Raw genomic sequence first — 23997 nt, 5'->3', positions numbered from 1 at the left:
TTTTGCAGAAGGAACATTAATCTACCTCAAATTAAAAAATCTTTTTTAAGAAATTCTGCCACGGGGCTTCCGGTTGGTGAGCAGATGGAGTAGACGTGTTTCGCGAGTGCTCCCGTGAGTGCCAAACTTTTTAAACCACCAAGCCCTCAAACTTTCAAACTTTTTCCTTTTAAAAGGGATTCCCTGTTGCTGTTTTTCTTTTTTTTTGTCTCGAACGAGCCCACTTACCTCCGAGATGGCTTCGAAGGGCGGCAAGTCGGGCAAAAAGGACGATGCTGGCGCTGTCTTAACCCTGGCGGCCATTACCACGTTGCTGGAGGAACACCGTGCTGCCCTGGCCGCCGAGTTCAAAAATACTTTCAGTCAGCTCGACTCCAAACTCGACCAAACGCGGCTCGCGGTCGAGGACCATGGCCAACGTGTTTCGTCCCTTGAACTCGCCACAGAAGACCTCAACCAGCGAGTTACGGACCTTGAAGGCATCTGCTCGACTTTACGGGATAATAATGCTCGGCTGAAGGCTAAGGTGGTGGATTTGGAGAGCCGAAGTAGAAGGCAGAACCTCCGTATCCTGGGTTTACCGGAGTCGACCGAGAGCGGGTCTCCTGCGGCTTTCTTCTCCAAGCTGCTGTGTGAGGTGTTCGGGAACGATACGCTGCCGTCACCGCCAGAGATAGACAGAGCGCACCGTTTCTCGCCGCCAAGCCGGCCCCGGGACAGAGACCGCGCCCGGTCATCCTGCGCCTTCACCGGTACCAGACGAAGGATCTCCTTGTGAGGGAAGCGCGCCGGAGAGGAAAGCTGGAATATCGCGGCCACCCCATCCGGATAGTGGAGGATTACAGCCCCGAAGTTGCCAGCCAACGAGCGGAATACAGCGGAGTCATGTCGGAGCTCTATCACCTGGGTCTGAAGCCGGCTCTGCTCTTCCCCGCCCGGCTCCGGCTCACGCTGTCCGGGGGAGCCAGGAAGTGGATCGGCTCCGTGGATGAGGCGCGCAAATTCATCACGAGTCGCAGCAAAACTTCAAACCCGCCGTAACGGGACTGTTGGAAGCTTTCACGGTCCGTCCTGCAGCCCGGTGTGGCTCACTGACGCTCACTGACTTTTTTTCTCTCTCTTTTTTTACGTGAGTCATAATATTCCTGAGGGGAGGGTGAGTACCCTGCGACAACTGTTTTTTTCAGTCTTTTTTTTTGCCTGAAATCTTCTCGGGGTTAGTGTGTTTAGAACAGTATTTTCTCTGTTGTTAGTTTGACTGCCCCTTTGCAAATATTATTAATTTGCAGTTCTTTTTGGCTATTTGAGGGAAGGGGGAAAAAAAGGGGAAAAATAAGTGGTGAAGAGGGAGAGAGAGAAAAAAAAAAAAAAAAAAACGAAAAAATAAAAGCTTTTCCGATTTACCTATAAGTTTTGTAATAATTGTAAGCTGTTAACCTTACTTTTACGCTGCTTAAGTCGGAGGTTTTATATTTTATATTTTTGTACAAATATTTCTGGGCTCATATCGGGACTTCCAGGTCAAGATTTGAAAGGGTATTTCTTTTTTTTATTTATATCTACACGTTTTGAGGTGCTAATATGTATACACCCATTTTACGGGAGCAAAAGCTATTAGTGTGTAGGACAGGAAGATGCGTTATTGGCAAGGCAAGGCAAGGCAAATTTATTTGTATAGCACAATTCAACACAAGGTAATTCAAAGTGCTTTACATTGACATTAAAAGCGGCAAGACATAATTAGACAGTAAATAATTAGACATAATTAGACAGTAAATAACAATGATATATATATGATTGAATAAGATGATAAGAAAAGAAGTAAAATAATAAAAAGCACAATCTGTTAAAAATAAGGGCAGTAGAATACAGCAGGTAAGTTTAATTTAAGAGTACGCTTGAGTAAACAGTAATGTTTTTAACCCTGATTTAAAGGAGCTGACAGTTGGAGCAAACCTCAGGTCTACAGGAAGTTTGTTCCACCGGTGAGGAGCAGAATAACTGAACGCTGCCTCACCTTGCTTGGTTCTGGTTCTTGGGACACACAACAAACCAGATCCAGAAGACCTAAGGGGTCTGGGAGCTTCATAGGGAAATAACAGATCAACCATGTATTTTGGTCCAAGACCATTCAGTGCTTTGTAGACCAGCAGTAAGATTTTAAACTCTATCCTTTGACTAACTGGAAGCCAGTGTAATGATTTCATGACCGGTGTAATATGGTCCAGTTTCCTGGTGTTTGTAAGGACTCTGGCGGCAGCGTTCTGGATCAGCTGCAGCTGCCTGATAGATTTCTTGTTAAGGCCTGTAAAGATGCCATTGCAATAATCCAACCTACTGAAAATGAATGCATGAATAAGTTTTTCCATGTCTTGTTTAGACAGAATCCCCTTAATTCTAGCAATGTTTTTTAGGTGGTAATAGGCAGATTTGGTGATAAACTTTAGATGGCTGTTGAAGTTCAGGTCTGAGTCAATAATTACACCCAGATTTCTGGCTTGATTCGTAGCTGTCAATGACATTGAGCCAAGGTGAGCGCTGATCTTTTCCCTTTCATTTTTAGGGCCAAAAATAATCACCTCTGTCTTTTCTGCATTTAGCTGGAGAAAATTCTGGCACATCCACTCATTGATTTGGTGAATACAGTTACTCAATGAGAGTAGGGAACTGTAGTCATGTGGTGACACTGAAATATAGAGCTGTGTGTCATCGGCATAAGTATGGTAGGAAATGTTGTGATGTTCCATAATCTGAGCTAGGGGTAGCATATAGATGTTGAATAGAAGCGGTCCGAGAATAGACCCTTGAGGAACCCCACATGTGATCTTGGTTCTCTTAGACTCATGGTTTCCTATTGACACAAAGAAGGCCCTATCTTGTAAGTAAGATTTAAACCATTGAAGCACAGTGCCGGTAAGTCCCACCCACTTTTCCAGTCTGCTGAGAAGAATGTTATGATCAACTGTGTCGAATGCAGCACTCAGATCCAGTAATACCAGAACAGAGGATTTGCCTGCATCATTATTCAGATGAATATCATTTAGGACTTTGATGAGTACAGTCTCAGTGCTGTGGTGAGGCCGAAATCCAGACTGAAATACATTAAAGAGGTTGTTTTGCATCATAAAAGCATGGATTTGCTGGAAAACGACCTTTTCAATGATTTTCCCCAAAAATGGCAGATTTGATATTGGCCTATAGTTACTAAGTGTTGTAGCATCCAGATTGGATTTTTTTAGAAGAGGTTTTATTACTGCAGTTTTCAAGGCCTGGGGAAACTGGCCTGTTTGAAGAGAAGTATTTATTATCTGCAATACATCTGGCGTTATGCAGTTAAAAACTGTTTTAAAAAAGTTTGAAGGCAGAATATCAAGACAGCATGTTGTGGGCTTTAATTTTGAAACTGTTTCCGTTAGGGTTTTGTAATTTAAAACGCTGAACTGTCCCAGCTTTACTAAAGGATAGGAAGGACAGAGTGTTATCATTCCTGAGGGGGAGCTGCACATTGCTTGTCTTATCTGTAATATTTTGTTTGTGAAAAAGTCAGCAAAATCGTTACAGGTCTTTTTTGACAGCAGTTCAAGTGGGATTGAGGCTGCTGGGTTTGTCAGTCTTTCTACCACAGAAAACAGTGTGCGAGCATTATTACTGTTTCTATTGATAATCTCTGAAAAATACGATTGCCTTGCATTCTTCAGTTTCTGGTTATAGTTGCGAAGACTCTCTTTATAAGTGTTGTAATATACCTGAAGTTTGTTTTTGCGCCACTTGCGTTCTGCTTGTCTACATATCCTTCTCTGTTCTTTAACTAGTGTTGCGTTTTTCCAGGGTGACTTTTTCCTCCCGGACAGAACTTTGGTCTTAATTGGGGCGATAGAATCAATAACAGTCATAACATTGGAACTGAAACTATTAACAAGGTCATCAACTAGAACTGAGGGAAGGGTTGGTGATGGTGTAAAACCCTGGATGAATAGTGCACAGGTGTTATCATTTATATAACGCTTTCTGATTACCTCTGCTTCACCTTTCATAGGATTGGCAACAGTGGTCATATTGCACTTTGTTTGTTTTGAAGAGCTTGCTGCTTTTTTTTTATTTTTCTATAGCAGCTGTCTTAGTTGGGGTGGGTGGGTCGGGGGGATATGTCACTGCCAGAAACTTTGCATTAACTCTTTTCAACTCATTACTTAATGTGGGTCACATTCAACCTCCTTTCCGTTTTCTTTTTTTTTGCCTAGGTCATTGTGCACACCTCCTAATTTTTCTTCTTAGATAATATGAGTAGATACTTGAAGCTGGTGAGCTGGAATGTTAAGGGTCTGAATCACCCTGTTAAAAGGAAGAGGATCTTCTCACATCGAAAACACCTTAAAACAGAAATAGCCTTTCTACAAGAAACTCATATTCGCAGTTCTGATAATAGTGAGCTTTTCCCTACCAATCTCGAATCGCATGCTTTAGACCTTTCCAATTTTCCCTTTTAAAATCGTAAATGACAAATTCTCCTATTTAGGTATATCTGTGACAAGGAAACACAAAGACCTGCTCCAAGAGAATCTTATCTCATTGTTAAATGAGACCAAACAAATCCTTACACAATGGTCACCCCTGTCAATGTCTCTTGTGGGTCGCATCAATTCAGTTAAAATGACCATTTTACCTAAATTTTTGTACCTTTTCCAGACCTTACCACTCTTTATTCCTGGTTCTTTTTTTCAGTCCCTTGACTCAGTTATATCTTCATACCTATGGCGGGGTAAACGGCCACGTTTGAACAGAACCTTCAAAAAATAAAGTCTGCAGGTGGTCTGGCCCTCCCAAACTTTCGTTATTATTATTGGGCTGCTAACCTGCGCTGCCTTGCATTCTGGTCCTTCTACTGCGACGGCGCTGACTGCCCTGACTGGGTGGCGATGGAGTTACATCCAACTGATGACCTGTCAATTCCTGCCCTACTCGGCTCCTCACTTCCACTTCCTTCACTTAAATCAATCAAAAACCCAGTGGTTAAACACTCTCTTAGAATTTGGGACCAATTTAGGAAGTTTTTTGGCTTTCACAGCTTCTCTCTTCTTAGCCCCATTGCATCAAATCACTTTTTCAAACCATCCCTTGAGGACCCCACCTTCCAGGAATGGCACAGGAGGGGTATGATTCGTTTTAGAGATATGTTCATAGACGGCACCGTGGCATCTTTTGAGCAGTTAAGTGGTAAATTCAGCCTTCCAAAATCACATTTCTTTAGGTATCTTCAGGCTAGACATTTTGTTCTTTCCCAGACACCCAGCCCTGGTGCATCGATAGGCTTGACCACAGTTGACAAAGTTCTTGCCACAGACCCATTCAAAAAGGGGCTCATTTCGTCTTTCTATGGCATGTTGCTGGATCTTAGGAGTGCCCCTACAGATAAACTCAAAGCAGCATGGGAGCAGGACTTGGGGCTTCCCTTATCAGAGGATACCTGGGAGTCCATACTTAAACTGGTTAATACAACCTCCCTGTGCGCACGTCACTGCTTAATTCAGTTTAAAGTGGTACACAGGGCTCATATTTCCAAAGCAAAGTTATCCTCCATGTACCCAGATATTAGTCCATACTGTGTAAGATGTAAAGTAGCAGAAGCCTCTCTCATCCACATGTACTGGTCCTGCCCATGTCTAAACAAGTACTGGATGGAAGTATTTCATACTCTCTCTCTGGTGCTTAAAATCAGATTAGAACCAAACCCACTGACTGCCCTGTTTGGGGTCATGGAGGGAGGAAGGAAGTTAACCACTGCACAGGGGCACACTTTGTCTTTTGCCTCCCTTTTGGCTCGGCGGGCAATTCTGTTCAGGTGGAAGGATCCCTTCCCTCCTACTCGTGCACAATGGCTGGAAGACATCATGTCCTGCTTAAAACTGGAGAAAATTAGATACTCGCTTCAGCAATCAAATAAGTTCCAGAAAGTGTGGGGACCTTTTCTAGAAGCATTCCAGACCCTGTGAACTATACTTCATATTTCTTTTGTATTCCTAGTGCAGGCTTTTGATGTTAGAATGACCTCATATTGTGATTAGTAATCTGGCAGTGACAGGGGAGGGATTAGTTTGGTCTGTAGTTTGTTTTTGTTACTATTTTATATCTTTTCATACTGCTTAATTGTTTTTTATATTTTGTACACTGGTGTATGCTATGATCAACATGCCCATGCCTAATCAAAATGTTTGTAATTGACATTCAGCATTTCACCTTTTCCTTTTTTTTTGCCTTGTGAAAATTTCAATAAAAAGATCTTGAATTAAAAAAAGAAATTCTGCCACAGAATAAACCTTATTCATAATTTTAAAATGTACTTCTTTAACTTTAGGCAAAATAGGCCATTTAATAAATTGGGAAAGTGTTTTGTTTAATGTGTTTATATTTACAATGCAAGAATCCTGTCAAATTATCCTTCTGCAAAAATCATGGAACAATCTGGATTTAAAAACATTACAAATAAACTTGTTACCAGACTTTTTATCAGTCAGAGTGCATCCTTCCATTAATAGATTTGGTAATACATTTGAAGCTGTATTATACACCAAAAAGTTCTGAATTAGGTGAATTAATGGTAGAGGAATAACGCTACATATTTTGTTGAATTCTCTATGAGAACAATTGAAATTATATATTTTTTGGAAATCTGTCTAACTTAAAAGAATCCCTTTACTAACCATTAAGTCAGTTAGATATATAATACCTTTATGAAACCAATTACTTTCAAATACTGATTTTCTACTAATTGTAATGACTCTATTGTTCCATAAAGTTGACTTATGAGGAGAGAAGTTGTGGACAAATACCATTTTCCAAAAACCAAGTGTTTGTTTGTGAAAATTAGACAATTTAACGGGGATCCTGTTCACATCAAAATCACATTTCAAAACCAAACCTAGACATCCTATCTTCTTAAACAAAGATGTTGGGATGTGAAACCACATGGAGTTTGGTTGTGACAGACAGACTTTTATCCAGTTCACTCTTAATGTGCCGATCATAGATTGGAACTCTGGAACTTTAATACCACCATTGACATACTCCTTAACCAGCTGGGATCTTTTGATGTAATGTGTTTTATTCCTCCACAAGAACTGGAAAATGACTGTGTTTGGTTTATTACCATTATTTGAGGAGATATATAATGAGTGACGAGGATAAATCAGTTTGGAAATACCTTCCGCTTTAGATAAATTGGTTCTGCCAAAAATAGTAAGGTCTCTAGTCAACCAGTGGCTGAGTGATTTCTTCATATCTAATATAAGGCTGGAGATATTAGTGTCTTCTCTTCTAATTAGATTTTTAGATATTGTTAATCCTAGATATTTAATTTCAGATTTGACTTCAATTGAAGCAATAGAGGATTCAGAGCTTGTATAGGGAGCAGTTCGCATTTTTTAATATTAAGAGATAATCCGGATGCTTTGGAGAAGATTGAAATGGTATTGAGAGCCTCATTCACCATTGATTTATCTTTTAAAAACATAGACGTAGAAATTAACCTGCCAAAGTTACATCAGGAACAGGTTACGAATTTAGATTCACCACTCTCAATAGGAGAACTCCATGAAGCTCTTCAACATATGCCCAATAATAAAGCTCCGGGCCCAGACGGTTTCCCAGCTGAATTTTATAAGGAATTCTGGAGCATATTAGCACCAACATTTTATAAAATGATTCTAAATATTAGGGAAAATAAAAGCTTACCCTTAAATATGAACTCTGCTAATATTGGTCTTTTATTAAAACCGGATAAAGATCCCTTGCTCCCATCGAGCTACCGCCCAATTTCATTAATAAATGTAGACCTTAAAATAATTAGCAAGGCCCTTACTGAACGTCTGAAAAGAGTCACCCCTTCTATTATACATCCGGATCAACCAGGCTTTATTAAAGGTAGACATTCCTCTACTAATATTCGCAGATTATTAAATATTATAGATTATTCCAGTATCAATAAACAGGAAACTACTATTATATCCTTAGACGCGGAAAAAGCATTCGATAAGGTAATTTGGAAGTTTCTATTGGCAACCTTACATAAATTTGGATTTGGTGAATCTTTCATTGACTGGGTAAAAATATTATACAGCTCTCCCAAGGCACGTGTAAGGACAAATGATCAAATCTCTACAAGTTTTACCTTGCAAAGAGGCACTAGACAGGGTTGCCCTCTATCTCCCTCATTATTTGCAATATTTATCGAACCTTTAGCAGCAGCTATTAGACAAAATCAAAATATTAAAGGTATACAATGCAAAATAGTAGAGCACAAAATAAGTCTTTATGCGGATGACGTACTCCTCTTCCTCCAGAACTCACGATCTTCACTATCACAGACAATCGCACTTATAGAGGGATTTTCATCTCTGTCTGATTATTCTATTAATTGGTCTAAATCCACCGTTTTGTGCGTGAACTGCAATTTTAGGAATATATCCAATACTCAATTACAATCAGGGAACATTAGATATTTAGGCATAAACATCTCCCCTAGGCTGTCAGAGTTAATAAAATTAAATTATGTTCAGCTTATAAAGAAAATAGAAGATGATCTTGCTAGATGGAGCTCTCTCCCCATTTCACTCATGGGTAGAATAGCCACCATTAAAATGATGGTTTTACCAAAAGTAAATTATTTTTTCTCAATGATACCATTCAAACCCCCTATTTCCTGGTTTAAATCGCTGGACTCAGGTGTTTCAAAATTTCTGTGGAAAAATAAAACTCCACGCATTAGTTTAAAGACATTGCAGAAATCTAAAGAATATGGAGGTTTAGAGCTACCTAATTTTCAGTATTACATACCTGCCAACACTCCCGATTTATGCGGGAGTCTCCCGATTTTCAACCATTTCTCCCGCCCTGCTCCCGATTTGTAATTTCTCCCGCTTATCTCCCGATTTTAAAGTGAAATCAGCCCCCCCAAAATTAAGAGCACATTTTTCCCTTTCCAACGATACCAATATTGTGTTTGTACAATTTAAAACTGCGTTAATTTGGGGCTGATGCAGCTGCGTCTCTCTGCCTGCAGTCACTGCATGTGTCCAGCATGTCCCGCCCACAGCTCCGTCTGATTGGTTACACACAGAGACAGGCTCGGGGAACAGCCAATCAGCGGTGAAGGCTGTGCATGCTCTGTGAGAACAAACAGAGGAGCGGAGAATTAAGTTTTGCCGGTTAGAGAAGCTCCGCAGAGCATATGTATGTTTCCAAGGTAAGGTAAGTTAAGGCAGCAGACTCTCCCGAAATTGTAATAAACATCCCAGTCCTCTACAACTCACAACTACTAGTAACGTTACTGTGAGCGTGTCTGTTAATCACCTCAAACAAGGTTGCTGATAATATTGACATGAAAATAGTCCGTGATAGTAGGTGTGTGTGTGTGTGTGTGTGTGTGTGTGTGTGTGTGTGTGTGTGTGTGTGTGTGTGTGTGTGTGTGTGTGTGTGTGTGTGTGTGTGTGTTGTTTTAATTTAAGAATACGTTGTGACTTTGTTATACTGTACATTTTGTACAATGAATATGGCTTGCATTGTGTTCAGTGAAGCAAAGCATACATAAGTCTTTGTGGCAACAACAAATAAGATTTTCTAAAGTTGATATCTTTCTAGTCATAATTGAGTACAGTATAATGATATAGGCTTTTATACACTGCTGTGTGTTTAATTTTTATAGCTAATGATGCCATATGATGAGATGAGATGGTAAAATAGAAGTAGGCGTGTTGCCAGGATGATTCTCTCACACGTACATCGTCGTCTACCTCACACTAAAAAACTGCAGAAACTTCACTCATCCCCGTGATCAGCCCCAAACATTCTGATCAGATTACCCCTATTAAATTGTTATTCTAGCTTTTCAAAGTGCACCAGATTGATGCATTTAAATGCATTATGCTCAAAAAATTTCAAGAAATTTGGCTCCAAGAAGGCTTTAGAGTTATTTTGGGAGGTACATTTTAGCACATTTCATTGTAGCTATGCATTTAAAGTTCATTTAAAGTCGTCTTTTTTTATATCAGGGCGGGATGTTGTGAGTGGAGCATTCCAACCGCTACCCCAGAAAATCTCCCTCTTTTTCACAGCCCACTGTTGGCAGGTATGGTATTACTTCCTTGCCAATAAATTACAGTATATTGTAAAATGGTCAAAAGATCATCCTTTAGATAGTCAATGGCTGGACTCAGAGCAAGTGTTTTGCAACGAACTAGAAATCTCAGAGTTACCATTTATTAGTCAAAGTATCAAACGTCATCAATGTTTCAAAAGCATTAATATTAGCACAACTTTATCAGCTTGGTGGGAATTTCTTAAAGTAGCTAAAATTTCACTTTTTCCATGTGACCGTACACCCATATGGAACAACCCAGACATCGTGAAAAATGATAAAAAGATGGTTAACTTCGTTCAATGGAGAGATCAAGGAATACGGTATTTACAGCACGTAATTGTAGGAGGACAGTTTGTACCTTTCAATACACTTATGGTTCAATACGGAGTTAGCAGGAGTAAATTTTTAGAGTATCAACAACTCAAGGCCATAATAAATAAAACATACAAAATTAGACAATTAGACTTACAACTTCCCGCTAAGATAATAGATTTATTAAATCTAAGCAATTTAAAGTTGTTATCAAAACTTTACAGGTTAGTGTCTAAACTGGACGAGTCAGTCTCTCTCCCGATCTCCAAGTGGGAGGCGGATCTCTCTCTGAATACCGACCAGCTTTCTTGGTCACAAATATGCTTAAATACGTTTACTATGACTAAAAACCCAAACTTACAACTTATACAGTATAAAGTTCTTCATAGAATACATTATACTGGACAAAGGATGTTCCAGATGGGCTTTGTCACCTCTAATATCTGTTCACAGTGCACAGAGAACACCCCAGATAATTATATGCATGCTTTATGGTTCTGTACACCGGTACAGAGGTTCTGGAAGGAGATTTGTGAGGATTTATCCACATGGATCGACCACAGAATCCCAGTGTGCCCCACGGTGTGTATATTAGGTCACCTGGGAGACACTCAAATAGAACCTAATTGGACACACCGGGTTCTCACTGCCTTATGTATCGCAAAGAAAACCATTCTAGTAAATTGGAAACAAAAATCCAGTTTATGTATTAACCATTTTAGGAATCTTTTATCAGATCATATTAGTAGTGAGATAATGTCTGCCTCCACTGAACAACACTCGGCTGAATTGCACTCTCTGTGGTCCCCGATTATTGGCCTCGTTACCTAGTGGGGGCGGGGGGGGGGGGTGATCTCGTAGCCCTTGGGGTTGGGGGTCGGCTTGGGGGGTCTGGGGCGCGGGCCTCTGGTGGCCCCTGGGGGGCGGTGGGTGGGGCCGCGGGGTCCTGTCCCTGGCCGGTGGGGGCCTTGGGGGCCTGTGGGGGGGGGTACCTCATGGCGGTGGGGGGGGTGGCTGGGGAGGGCTCGGGCGGGGGGCGGTGGCTTGGGCGTCTCCGGGCCTCCTGGGGGGGGCTGGGCCGTGGACGTCCGTTGTCGGGCCTGCGCGGGTGTCGCCTTGTTGGGGGGTTCCCTCTCTCCGGGCCCGTCTCCGGTCCCCCCCGCTGCCTCTACGGCGGGGCGCCCCTCTGGTCTTGGAGGGCCACTTTCGTGGGGGATGGGTGCGCCTGCCCGCGTCGGCGGCCGGGGCGGCTCTGTCTCTCCGGGCAGGCTGGCCCCCTGCCGGGTGGGGGTCGTTGGCCTGAAGGGTGAGGGCCTCCTGGCCGCGTGTCCGGCCCGGACCGGGTGGCCGGGGATTGCCTGGGTCGCGGTCCGCCGCCGCGGGATCCCTGGCTGCTTCTTTCCGCGCCGTGGGGGCCCCGCCCGCGGGCCCCCTCGGCCGCCGCCGGGTGGGGGGGGGGGCCTCGCAGGCGGTGGGTTGCCTCCCTCCTACTTCTCCCCTCTGTGGGGTTTGCCGGTGGCCTGGGTTCCGGGCTCTTCCTTGTCGGCCTCTGGTCTCGCGGGTGGCGGGGTCGCTCCCCCCCCTCCCCCACTGTAGATACACTTCAGGTGGAGTTTTGTTTGGTTTATTACACACACACACACACACACACACACACACACACACACACACACACATATAGTCATTTAGTCACATGCACACACACACACACACACACACACACACACACACACACACACACACACACACACACACACACACACACACACACACACGCATGATCATATACATACACACACACACATAGACATACACACTGGCTTGTTCACCTGCATGCTGGCTCTCTAGTTTTTGGGTTTAGGTAGTGGTAGCGATAGCTTAGCTCAGACTGCGATCAGATCTCAAGATTTAGGTCGATTGCTGTTCGTGTTTTGGTTGGCTCCGTGCCGGTTTCGTGCTTTGTTTGTGGTTTTTTGTTGCAGATTTCCAGTGCTTGACGTGTGTCTCCGTGTGTTCCTGCTTCCTGGATTGGCAGTGGATGTCGTCACCCCACCCCCACCCCCTCCCCCCCCCCCAAAAAAAAACAAAAAACACTGGGTTTGTATGTGTATATTTATGTATGTGTACGCATATGTGTGCGTATATATATGTATATATTACATATAGTAATAATGCACATATATACACTTTTGGTTTCTACCGTCATGGTATCAATCAATAATATGTGTGCAGACAAGGTTAAAAAAAAAAAAAAAAAAAAAAAAAAAAAAAACATAGACGTATCATCTGCGAATTGACTTATCTTAAATTCTTTGCTGAAGATTGTGACTCCTTGAATATCCTTAGAATTATTAAGTAATGTTAGTAGTTGTGTTGGCAGTATAAAAAGTTTCGGTGAAATCGGGCAGTCTTGGCGAATACCACGCAGCACTGCAGATCTAGGAGTCATTCCAGGGTTAAGAGAAACAGCTGCTGATGTCGGTGTATAGCATTTTAAAAATATTACAGAAATTAATCCCAAAACCCAAAAAGTGCAGAACTTTCAACAAAAAAGAATGTTCAACAGTATCAAACGCCTTGAAAAAATCAAGAAACAACACATAACTGTCAGTTTCAATATAGTCACTGTAGTCTAACAAATCAAGAATCAGTCTAGTATGGTTATGTATGTTTCCACCCTTAAAGGAGCTTGAGGCTCCTTTTAAGAAATGAGACTCTCTAGCGCCACCCTTCACCACGACGGCCGTTGGGGGTACTGCAGCCAACAGTGAAGCCGGCACGGGAGAACGGGGAGAACGTGCATGCAGCGTCATGTGACGTCACATCCGCAGCCCAGCGCGGGAAAATCGGGACCGAATTGCAGCACATTTTGCAGCACACAGCCTGTTCAAGGCAAAGGAGAGATACACTAGAGGAATCATTCTTTTGGGTTTGGAACACTTCATCTGACATTATTACTAGAAAACTTAAAATGTATACGGATTTTTTTCATAAATCTTGCCACAATCCGGCCTCAAGCTCCTTTAAAGGGAAAGTTCGTTTTTTTACAACCTGGACCTTATTTCTGGCATTTTTTATGGTCGTATACTCACCCAGAGGTGTTTGGTGTCATTTGGAGTCCTTCGGAAGATATTAGGAGTTTTGTGCGAGCCTCTTCTCCATATAACAGTGGCGCCTGGGGCACAGAGGGACACAGACGATGCAGCGTCTAAATAACACATGATTGCCGCGAAACTCTTCATTTCTTTTATGAATCACTAGATCTGCTTCCAGGACCTGTTGTCTACATCCGGGGCTGTGTGTGTAACAAATAAATCCGTTTGTAAACAAGACCTCTGAACTCATGACGTCATCTCTGTGCGCGCATCGCAGACACAGCTCCGTGTACAGCTGGAGTTCGCTACTGTTAGTTTACTGATAGTTATTTGAAACATGTCTGAATATTTGTCAAATTCTGAGGTTGTGGACGACGACTTTGAATATGATGAACGTCCTTACCGTTTTGAGCCGGAGTATACGGCTGAAGAGCTCACTGAACGGAGGACAGAGTGCGCGCACAGAGATGACGTCATGAGTTCAGAGGTCTTGTTTACAAACAGATTTATTTATTTTATTTATTACACAGACAGCGCCACAATGTTACAACAGGTCCTGGAAGCAGATCTAGTGATTCATAAAAGAAATGAAGAGTTTTGCGGCAATCATGTGTTATTTAGACGCTGCATCGTCTGTGTCCCGCGAGTGCCCTATGTGCTACCGTTATATGGAGAAGAGGCTCGCAAAAAACTCCTAATATCTTCCGAAGGACTCCAAATGACACCAAACACCTCTGGGTGAGTATACAACCATTAAAAAATGCCAGAAATAAGGTCCAGGTTGTAAAAAACCGAACTTTCCCTTTAACAAAAGCTGATTGACACTCATCAACTAAATTTGTTAAACCCATATCTATCTATTGGAGAACACATGTGCTAGCAATTTGTAATCATTGCATAACAAAGTTATCGGCCTCCAATTATCTAGTAAAAGTCTATCCTTGTTGGGCTTTGGGATTAGGGTAATAATTCTGTTTCATGGTAGAAGACAGGCGTCCAGTTGAAATACAGAATTTTCGTTTTTGTCTGCCTGTGTTTTTCCAGACTAAAGAAATAAGAAGTGTTTTTTTTCCCCTTGCTCTAGCCAACGAGCTCTTGAGCGAATAAATGGCCCTTTCGCTTTTTATTTTCCACATAAAGATAATCTAGTTGGTTTTGTAGATCATACATTTTGACTTGTTCTTCTTCTGTTAAATCTGATTTGTGACACAAATTGTTTACTACTAATAAAGCCTTGCTGTTTTAATTTTTTCGCTTTAGAAATGCATTTACTTGTGCTAATGTCAATTTCCCTAATTTTAAATTTAAACCACTCCCATTTCATCAAAGGTGACATTTCCAAGTCATCAATTTCTTTTACCAGATTTTTAGTTTTATTATAAAACTCTTTATGTTCAAGAAGACTACTATTAAACTTCCATTTAACATTAGAAAAAGACTCAAGCCCACCCAACCGAAGAGACTTTTCAGCAGTTCAGTCTGCGTATCCACTTTTCCAGTCAGAGCCATAACTGCATGGAGAATAGCAGCGCTGGTCGCCTCCTCTTCCTCACCGTCCTGTTTCCCCCTATTTTTCATCTTCTTTGTGTGTGGACTTTTATTAGGCGTATGACTCAAATTAAGTTTGCCTCCTTTAGAGGAGTTTACGTCGACCTAAATGTCCTCGATATCGCTGTCCCCACACGCCTCCTGGAGAGCAGTTAAAGAGTAGTCGTGTTCGGACATGTCTGCTCCAGATTCAATTCAATTGTATTTATGTAGCGTCTAATACAACAAAAGTTGTCTCTAGGCGCTTTCCAGAGACCCAGAACAGATCTACTCGCAGACAGTCTTCTTAAGTGTCCAAAGAGAAAGCTTTAAGAAGTGTGCTTTTTTTTTGGTAAATTTAAGTGATTAAGGATGTCCAAGTTAAAAAGTTTGGGTTGTTGCCAAAAAAAATTTTTTTTTCAAGGACTAATTAGTGCCTCTTAACGGAGCCTGCAAAAATGCTGCCACTCACTCCGCCATCTTAGATCCTCTTCATTGTCAGTAGCTTTGAACTGAGCAGCAGAAAACACAGACACGTGACCTTCCCAAGAGACTTTTAAACTTGTCTATGTCCGAATATATAATATAGATGTAGACTGTAGGCAGGGCATTAGTGAATGGGATTCAAATTCAAAAGTATTTTTATTCATGTAATGAGAGAACCTCTGAATAAACATTTCCATTTGGAGATTAATAACTTTATTCTTATGTTAATGTATTGAATGCAACACAATAGTTTTAACGGTCAAGGAATGAACAATAATAATAATAATTTAGGCTCATCAGTAGTAGTAACAATGAACATATCATTTAAAATGAACATGAAAACACCTTAAATTGGCTTCAAATCAGACAAAACCAAATAAACTTCACCTCAATGAAAGTTCAAAATGTACAAAATATCCGTGCTGGGTTCACTGAGTTAGTCCACAAGCCCTGAACAAAGGATGCAACACTTAAGACAGCCCAGTTTTCAGGCCGTGTCCTTGTGGTGCTGCAGTGGTTCCCCAACTTTTTTGCCAGGTCTTTTGTACATAACAGAATTTTCGAGCCCCAACACACACACACACACACACACACACACACACACGCAATTTATTTCATATATTGAACATATGTGCTAAAAAATTGTCCATCTCTGTAAATATAAATTTTCAACCTGACCATCTCACAGAGATTGAAACAACAACAATACAAACAATGGCCAAAATCTGAACATTTGCTCTACCAAAATTACACCATTAATCCCCACATTTTATCAGTGGAATTTCTATAAACAATTTATGATTTTGTTCTGAGGGTGGGTAGCTTTAACCCTTCACACTTTTGTTTTGACATATTGAGATGTTTTATGTGAATATTTCTGGCTGTCAAGAGCCATTGATAACAGAACATGCTTAACATAGCACTCAGACATACAACTCTTCATTGTTTCACTGCGATCATGACAGAAAGCAGTTGATTTGAACTGAAAAAGGATTTGTCAGGTCAGCCAACAACAGGATCTAAGTCTTTTTCCCTTTCCTTACAGAAACATAAAGCCAAAGAGAGAAAAAATAGGAGGGATAAAGTCCTCACCACTTCACCAGGCCTGAAGGTCCGAAAGAGGATTCAAACTGAAGAGAAGCTGTACAGCTGTGAACAGTGTGGGCGAGCTTTTACCACGTCAAGTGTTTTAAGGCGTCATCAGCGTATCCACACTGGAGAAAAGCTGTACAAATGTGATCAGTGTGGGGCAGCTTTTACCGAACAAGGTCATCTAAGGAGTCATCAGCGTATTCACACTGGAGAGAAGCCTTACAGGTGTGATCAGTGTGGGGCAGCTTTTACCCAACAAGGTAGTCTAAGGAGTCATCAGCGTATTCACACTGGAGAAAAGCCGTACAAATGTGATCAGTGTGGGGCAGCTTTTACCCGCCAAGGTAGTCTAAGGAACCATCAGCGTATTCACACTGGAGAAAAGCCGTACAAATGTGATCAGTGTGGGGCAGCTTTTACCCGCCAAGGTAGTCTATGGAGTCATCAGCGTATTCACACTGGATCTAAGCCTTACAGATGTGATCAATGTGGGGCTGCTTTTACCCGACAAGGTCACCTAAGGAGTCATCAGCGTATTCACACTGGATTTAAGCCTTACAGATGTGATCAGTGTGGGGCAGCTTTTACCCAACAAGGTAGTCTAAGGAGTCATCAGCGTATTCACACTGGGGATAAGCCTTACAGATGTGATCAGTGTGGGGCAGCTTTTACCATGTCAGGTCATCTAAGGAGTCATCAGCGTATTCACACTGGAGAAAAGCCGTACAAATGTGATCAGTGTGGGGCAGCTTTTACCCAACAAGATAGTCTGAGGAGTCATCAGCGTATTCACACTGGATTTAAGCCTTACAGATGTGATCAGTGTGGGGCAGCTTTTACCCAACAAGGTAGTCTAAGGAGTCATCAGCGTATTCACACTGGGGATAAGCCTTACAGATGTGATCAGTGTGGGGCAGCTTTTACCGAACAAGGTAATCTAAGGCGTCATCAGCGTATTCACACTGGATAAAAAATTGTCTGTGATCAGTGTGGGGAAGGTTTTACTCGAGAGCTCAGTTTTGTTTTCAGTTTCAACTGAAAAATGTGTTTAAATTTGATTTTTCACCCGTTTGTGTTCCATTGTTCCATCATTTAAATAAAAAAGTTATTTGTTTGCCTGCTGGATTTCAGTTTCCTGCTCACTGCAAACTCACAACAAGACATCAGTGTCAGAATATTAGAAAAGAGTCACACAGTAGTGTGTTTTTATGTGGTTTTTTTCTCCATATGTACTATTCGTGCTGGATTTAATTTACCTCTGGACCTGCAATAATTCTAAAATGACACCATGACATCTGTATTTCGTTCAGCCGATTCACACTAGATAAATGAAGTCTGTGTTGTACTGCCCTCATTCTTTTGAACAATTCCCTTTATTTAACACTACATTTTAATATTGAGTCAAAAGCGTCTGAGCAGACACTTAAAGGGGACCATTTATGGCATCTAATAACTATTTTAAACAGGCCTTGAATGTCTTAAAAACAAGCTTTTGATTGTTTTTGCTAAATAAATTAGAAATTCAGCCTCTAAACCATGTCCTTATCTTCCCATTCTCTAACCTCCTTATCTCTACAGGATTCTGAGTGGGCGGGGCTATGATAATGAGACTCTGTGCTGATTGGCTGCCTGAATGACGCAATATACCGCTACGAAAAAATGGCGGTAGCTCCGGCTGGCGGAGTTTCACCGTGTTCTAACTGCATGAGATGCGAGTGAGCGTCAGCGACAAAATCAATTCCATTGCTTTATTTTCTATTGGACTGTCCTAACTGGACGCGGCGCGACGTTTTGAGCTGAACATTTGTCGGACGCCCTGCTTCTATTTTCTTCCTGTCGCTCGCGTTGAAAGCCGGTTGAAAGCGCTGTAGGAAACAGTCACGGATGAGGAACGGCTGATCCAGTTAGTTGAGAAGTTATCTCTATGATTCCTCCTCATTTCACTACAAAAACCTCAATAAAGTGGCAGCTGCTGGAGGGAGATGGACAGGGAGCTGGAAGTTTCTGACCGTTATATTTGCGTATTTTGTCAGGATGCTGAGCAGACGTTAATTTATCGTTAGCTTCTGTTAATGTACTCTAGCTACTGTTAAACCGTTGAGGGAGGGTAGTTAGCAAGTTCATCACAATAATATGGCCTGTTAGAGTTGAACAACAATTAATAACAGAACTGCATATTAACGGTTTCAGTATGGACAGAGAGACGATGTCACGCCGTGCAACGCGATAGTCGGACGCTGGCATGCAGTTCGGACACGGTGTTAGTTGTGGGCGTGGTTTGCATTTTGGTTACGTAACGACGGGAGCAGAATCTGAACGGCTCGTAGAAGCCACATGACACTGGACGGCTCATCCGGCCGGCTGTACAGACACTGCAGAATTTGGTTGCTTTCCTCCTTCTCTGAGTTGGCAGGCTGAGGGGAGACCACTTTATATATGTTAAAGCAAGAAAAAAACACTTTATGTATGTTAAAACAAGAGAAAACCTGTTTTTCATAATAGGTCCCCTTTAAATAATAGTGAATGTGCCGCTACAGTAGGATTCACTTGTTTGTTCACAAACTATTTCTAAAGGGGTGTAGTATGATTTCTTGTTCAGGTTACATTAATAAGGTCAGGGCTGGGATGTGAACTGACTCTTCCAACAGAGACTGAGGCCGTTTCCGAATTCGGACACTACCGCACTACATGCTACATACTGCAAAGTATGCACTGAATACTGCCTACTGAATGAACGATTCAGTACGCTGCTCCAGCAGACCGTTCACACAGCAGTGTGCTACAGTGTATCCCAGAATGCATCTCGCACCAAAACGTCAGCGAAAGATGAGATTTAAAATCAGACTAGAGTGCTTCTGAATCCTGGTCCTCGTAGACCCCTGTCCTGAATGTTTTAGATGTTTCCCTGCACCAACACACCTGATTCTAATTAAAGGTCCTAATTAGCTTGTCACCAAGGTCTGCACAACTCTGTTGATGACACATGTACTTTTATCACGGTGTGCTGAAGCAGGGAAACATCTAAAACATGCAGGAGGACCAGGATTGAGAAACACTGGACTAGAAGCTGTTGTAATTCCAGCTGTAGCGCTGTTAATATGCCACTTTATTACGTTTTAACATCTTTTAACATTCAGGCATAAAAGTAAGGCGTAGAAATTTGATCCGATGTTTCGGGGATCAAAAGAGCCGCGGGTCCGGCCGCATCAGCAGCTTACGGCCGGAGAACAGACGCGATCGCCGGATCAACCTGCGCTGTCGTCCCGGGGAGAAACTGCAGCTCTGTGGAGAATTGTCGCCGGCTGAAATAAATAATTTAGGAAAATAAATGTTGGTTTAATATGGAGCCAAATCAAGGCCAAAAGTTTTGCTAATTTGAAAATAAAATTTGAACCTGAAAATTCTTTTTTACAGTTTCAATTTTATTTTTTTCAGTATCAGATCTTTTTTTCAGTTTCAAATCTTTTTATTTCAGTTTCAAATCTTTTTTTCAGGTTCAAATCTTTTTTTTTCAGTTTCACGTCTTTTTTTTTCAGGTTCAAATTTTTTTTTCAGGTTCAGACTTTTGGCCCGGATCTGGCGTGGGGGGCGTGGCATCAACTGAGAGGGGCGTGGCATCATGAGTGACAGCAGAACAGAGAAGGCGGGGGACGTTCCTCAGTCCTGTTGCCTTCAGGAATCGTAGGTTGCAGAAGTTATCAGTAGAAGTATGATTCAACACTGTATATACACCATATTCACGTGATTGGCAGTGGAAAATACTGATATTAGTGACACATTTCTGTTTAAAAAGCTGTTTTAGACCGTACTTGGCACCAATCGCAGTATAAAAGCAATAAACTATGCCAGACTGTACAGTTCAAAAGCCACACTTTAAAGTTTGACATTTCCCACTTCCACATACTACCAAGTACGGTCTAAAACAGCTTTTTAAACTAATATCAGTTTTTTCCACTGCCAATCACGTGAATATAGTGAATATACAGTGTTGAATCATACTTCTACTGATAACTTCTGCAACCTACGTTTCCTGAAGGCAACATGACTGTGGAACGTCCCCCGCCTTCTCTGTTCTGCTGTCACTCATGATGCCACGCCCCTCACAGTTGATGCCACGCCCCCCACGCCAGATCCGGGCCAAAAGTCTGAACCTGAAAAAAAAATTTGAACCTGAAAAAAAAAGAAGTGAAACTGAAAAAAAAAGACGTGAAACTGAAAAAAAAAGATTTGAACCTGAAAAAAAGATTTGAAACTGAAATAAAAAGATTTGAAACTGAAAAAAAGATCTGATACTGAAAAAAATAAAATTGAAACTGTAAAAAAGAATTTTCAGGTTCAAATTTTATTTTCAAATTAGCAAAACTTTTGGCCTTGATTTGGCTCCATAGTTTAATAGATGAAATCTAACAGTCGTAGCTGTCACGTTAGTTTGTCTAAATATACAGGCTTCATGTTTTCACTAGATAGATATATATATACAGACAGATCAGAGCTGTATATCTTATAGCTCAACGGGTTCAGTAGGTGACTTTCATACAGCAAACGGGGGTTCGATTCCAGTTGGGCCATATTTTGCAAATTTCCCCGATGTGGGACTAATAAAGGATTATCTTATCTTAAATGTTGAAATAGCAGTAAAACCAAATTAATTGATGAAATGACATAAGGGATGGAAATGGATTTTAATAAATGTATTGAAATGAACATATCAGTCTATTGAAGTTAATTTTATTTTATTTATCTTCTCCTCGAGTCGCTCTCTCTCCATCTTCTCCTCCTTGTCCAAACCCTCTCTCTGCATCTATTTATTTCAGCTCCCGGACAAATTCTCTGTCAAAACACAGCAATGAAAAGTAGTTATTTCATGAAAAGACAACGAACTACCGATATATAACGTTGTCATAACACTTAGTTCACTTTTATTTACGTAGCAAGCACGCTAAGATAACTAACAAAAACCTAACATACTATTAAAAACCCACAATTTAATCATTGTCCTTACACTAAATGGAATTAAAAAGGTTATATATTAAAGTTACTTACATTTATATTCCTCCTTCTCCCTCTCCACGGTGCAATTAGTCCTTTCTGCCTTCACGTCACATCACTGTCCGATTGCAGCTGTTTTCTCAATAAAGCTTTGAGAAAGAAAAGAAAAAAGCGCTGCCCGGCCGAGGCCGCATTGCATTCTGGGATATAGTGAGCGAGGTAGGCTGGTCTGAGCATGCTGCGGATTTCTTTCCAGATCAGTACAACATCCGGGTATTTTTCGCACACTGCAGATTTCCTTCTGTTCACATACAGCATACTACTTACTACACTTTGGCCAAATCAGTGTATACTTGTAGTACAGGCCTGAGTCTTGAACGCAGCACCTTAGACCACTCGGCCATCCTGACTGTGTAAAGCCTCATAGCAGAACTTCACAGAAGTCGTCCACCAGAGGATCTACCAAGAACTGGTGGAACAGAACACAAGTCTGACGTGAGACACCAGGAAAAGGGATTTGTTGTGTCAAAGCAGCATGAAATAGTCAGAAGTGGGATTTGAACGCACTGCTCCATTGGGAGACCAGAATACTCTGTTCACATGAAGAAGAAACATTATCCTTAAGTCTGACGCCTTAAACCACTCGGCCATTCTGACTCCAAATATAACACCTCACAAAGTTATCAATGACATTTTACATGACAATCATTGTTCCCAGAGACGATTTAAACATTGATTTACCAGTTTTAACCACGGAGAGTTATCCAGATGTAAAATAGAAGAAACTGGTTTAAAGGAACCACCTGTTCCCCTAAGACAACTCAAAAATGAAATACTTTCAAACATTTTGTTTCATGGATCATCATCATCATCATCATCATGGTCATCATCATCATCATCATCATCATGCTCATCACTTCCATCAAAGGAAGATTAAGTTCCAGAACTCTGGGGAACCAAAACTCCAAAGATTCATTAAATTCCTCCAAATCCGTTAAAGTCAAGGTTATTTGTGTCACACATTTCATGTACAAGAACATTCACTTCATGTAAATGAAGGGGATTTCTTCTAAATCGTGACACAAAAACGACCAAGACTGCTGGCTGGTTTGTATTTTTACTATTTATATTCTACAGACAAAACAATGCATTAAAGAACAATGTCACACTAAATTGAGAGATAAATCAGTAAAGACATACAAGATTGAAGAAAAAACATCACTTTTGTTCCATAAGCAGGAATTGCCTGTGGGCCGTGGTGGTGAGAGCAGATAATCCCAGCCACTAGACCATGAGAAACATGTGACATTCACTTGGAGGTTTTTCTGCCTCGTGCATTATTGCATCAGTCCAGTGTTCTGTTAGTACGGTATTGTGGTTGAATCTACCAGCCTGAAACTGAAAAAAACAACAGGTAAACATCAGTACTGCTGCTTTACAGAGGTGAGTTGATTATTGATTCAAGCTCAAACCCTGGATTGAAACATTTTATCTTTTACATTAAATATGTAGAAAGAGACCATATACTTGGAGAGGTTTGGTAATCACAATTGTCATTTGAATGAACAGAGCTCTCTCTTTGTACCCACTCCTGAATGGTTTAAAGCTTTCTCAAGAACCCCTGGCAGTGACGGTCAGCCAACGACTGTTCAATGATGACCAATAATCACCTCAATATTCATGAGGGCTGTTAAAATATGATGAGAGTTCAGTCTGCTTTCTAATGCTTAGATAATGTTATGGACCAACAAGAAGCACTTACTACACTGAGAAACATTTTACGTGTTTGTGTTGACAAACAGTTTCCTCCCAAACGAGGAAGCTTTGGAGAGTTTAAAATTACATTTTGCTAAAACTACGAAACACTTAACTGTCATTTTATTCCTCGGTCATGAGAAAAAAAATGGCATACACCTGGATATGCCAATTTTTTAATTTGTTTTATACTAGTCAGTTAATATGTTTCTTTCTTGATGTAAAGTTGGACATTTTAAAGTGGATGTGAATGGAGATTGACAGTTTTTTGTTCAGTTGAGGAACTGCAACAAAATGGATTTCTGCATGAGACCCAATGCGTGAAAGAGATGGTCGGTCTTCCTGTCCTGAGCACCGGAGTGGTTTTCCAAGTCCAAATAATGCCACTGTAAAGTCACACGTGTTTACACCCAGTTTCAAACAGGGGACCTTCCGCGTGCTAGGCAAACATGATAACCGCTACACTACGGAAACTCACATGCTTTGAAATCGGTGGGCAGATAATGTCTGATTGCCACAATTCTCGACAGCAAGATGGAAACTGCAGGTTCTCTCCTGGCTGCTTTGATAGAAAAAAAAAATGGCAATGTGAACACAAACATGTTTCCG

General features: G+C 41.3%; 1 protein-coding gene across 1 annotated transcript in view; it reads left to right on the top strand.

Moving 5' to 3' along the window:
* LOC133447248 (zinc finger protein 208-like) overlaps positions 1 to 17743 on the top strand; it is a 190882-nt gene extending 173139 nt beyond the window's left edge. Inside the window, 1 exon segment of the mRNA XM_061725894.1 lies at positions 16673 to 17743. Within this exon segment, the coding sequence (XP_061581878.1) occupies positions 16673 to 17614 (942 nt within the window). The 3' untranslated portion in view covers positions 17615 to 17743.
* Positions 17744 to 23997: the final 6254 nt, after the last annotated feature.

Source organism: Cololabis saira, chromosome 1 (assembly GCF_033807715.1).
Source record: "Cololabis saira isolate AMF1-May2022 chromosome 1, fColSai1.1, whole genome shotgun sequence".
Lineage (NCBI taxonomy): Eukaryota > Metazoa > Chordata > Actinopteri > Beloniformes > Belonidae > Cololabis > Cololabis saira.
The sequence above is the reverse complement of the archived record's forward strand: the minus strand, read 5'-3'. Positions and strand labels throughout refer to the sequence as shown.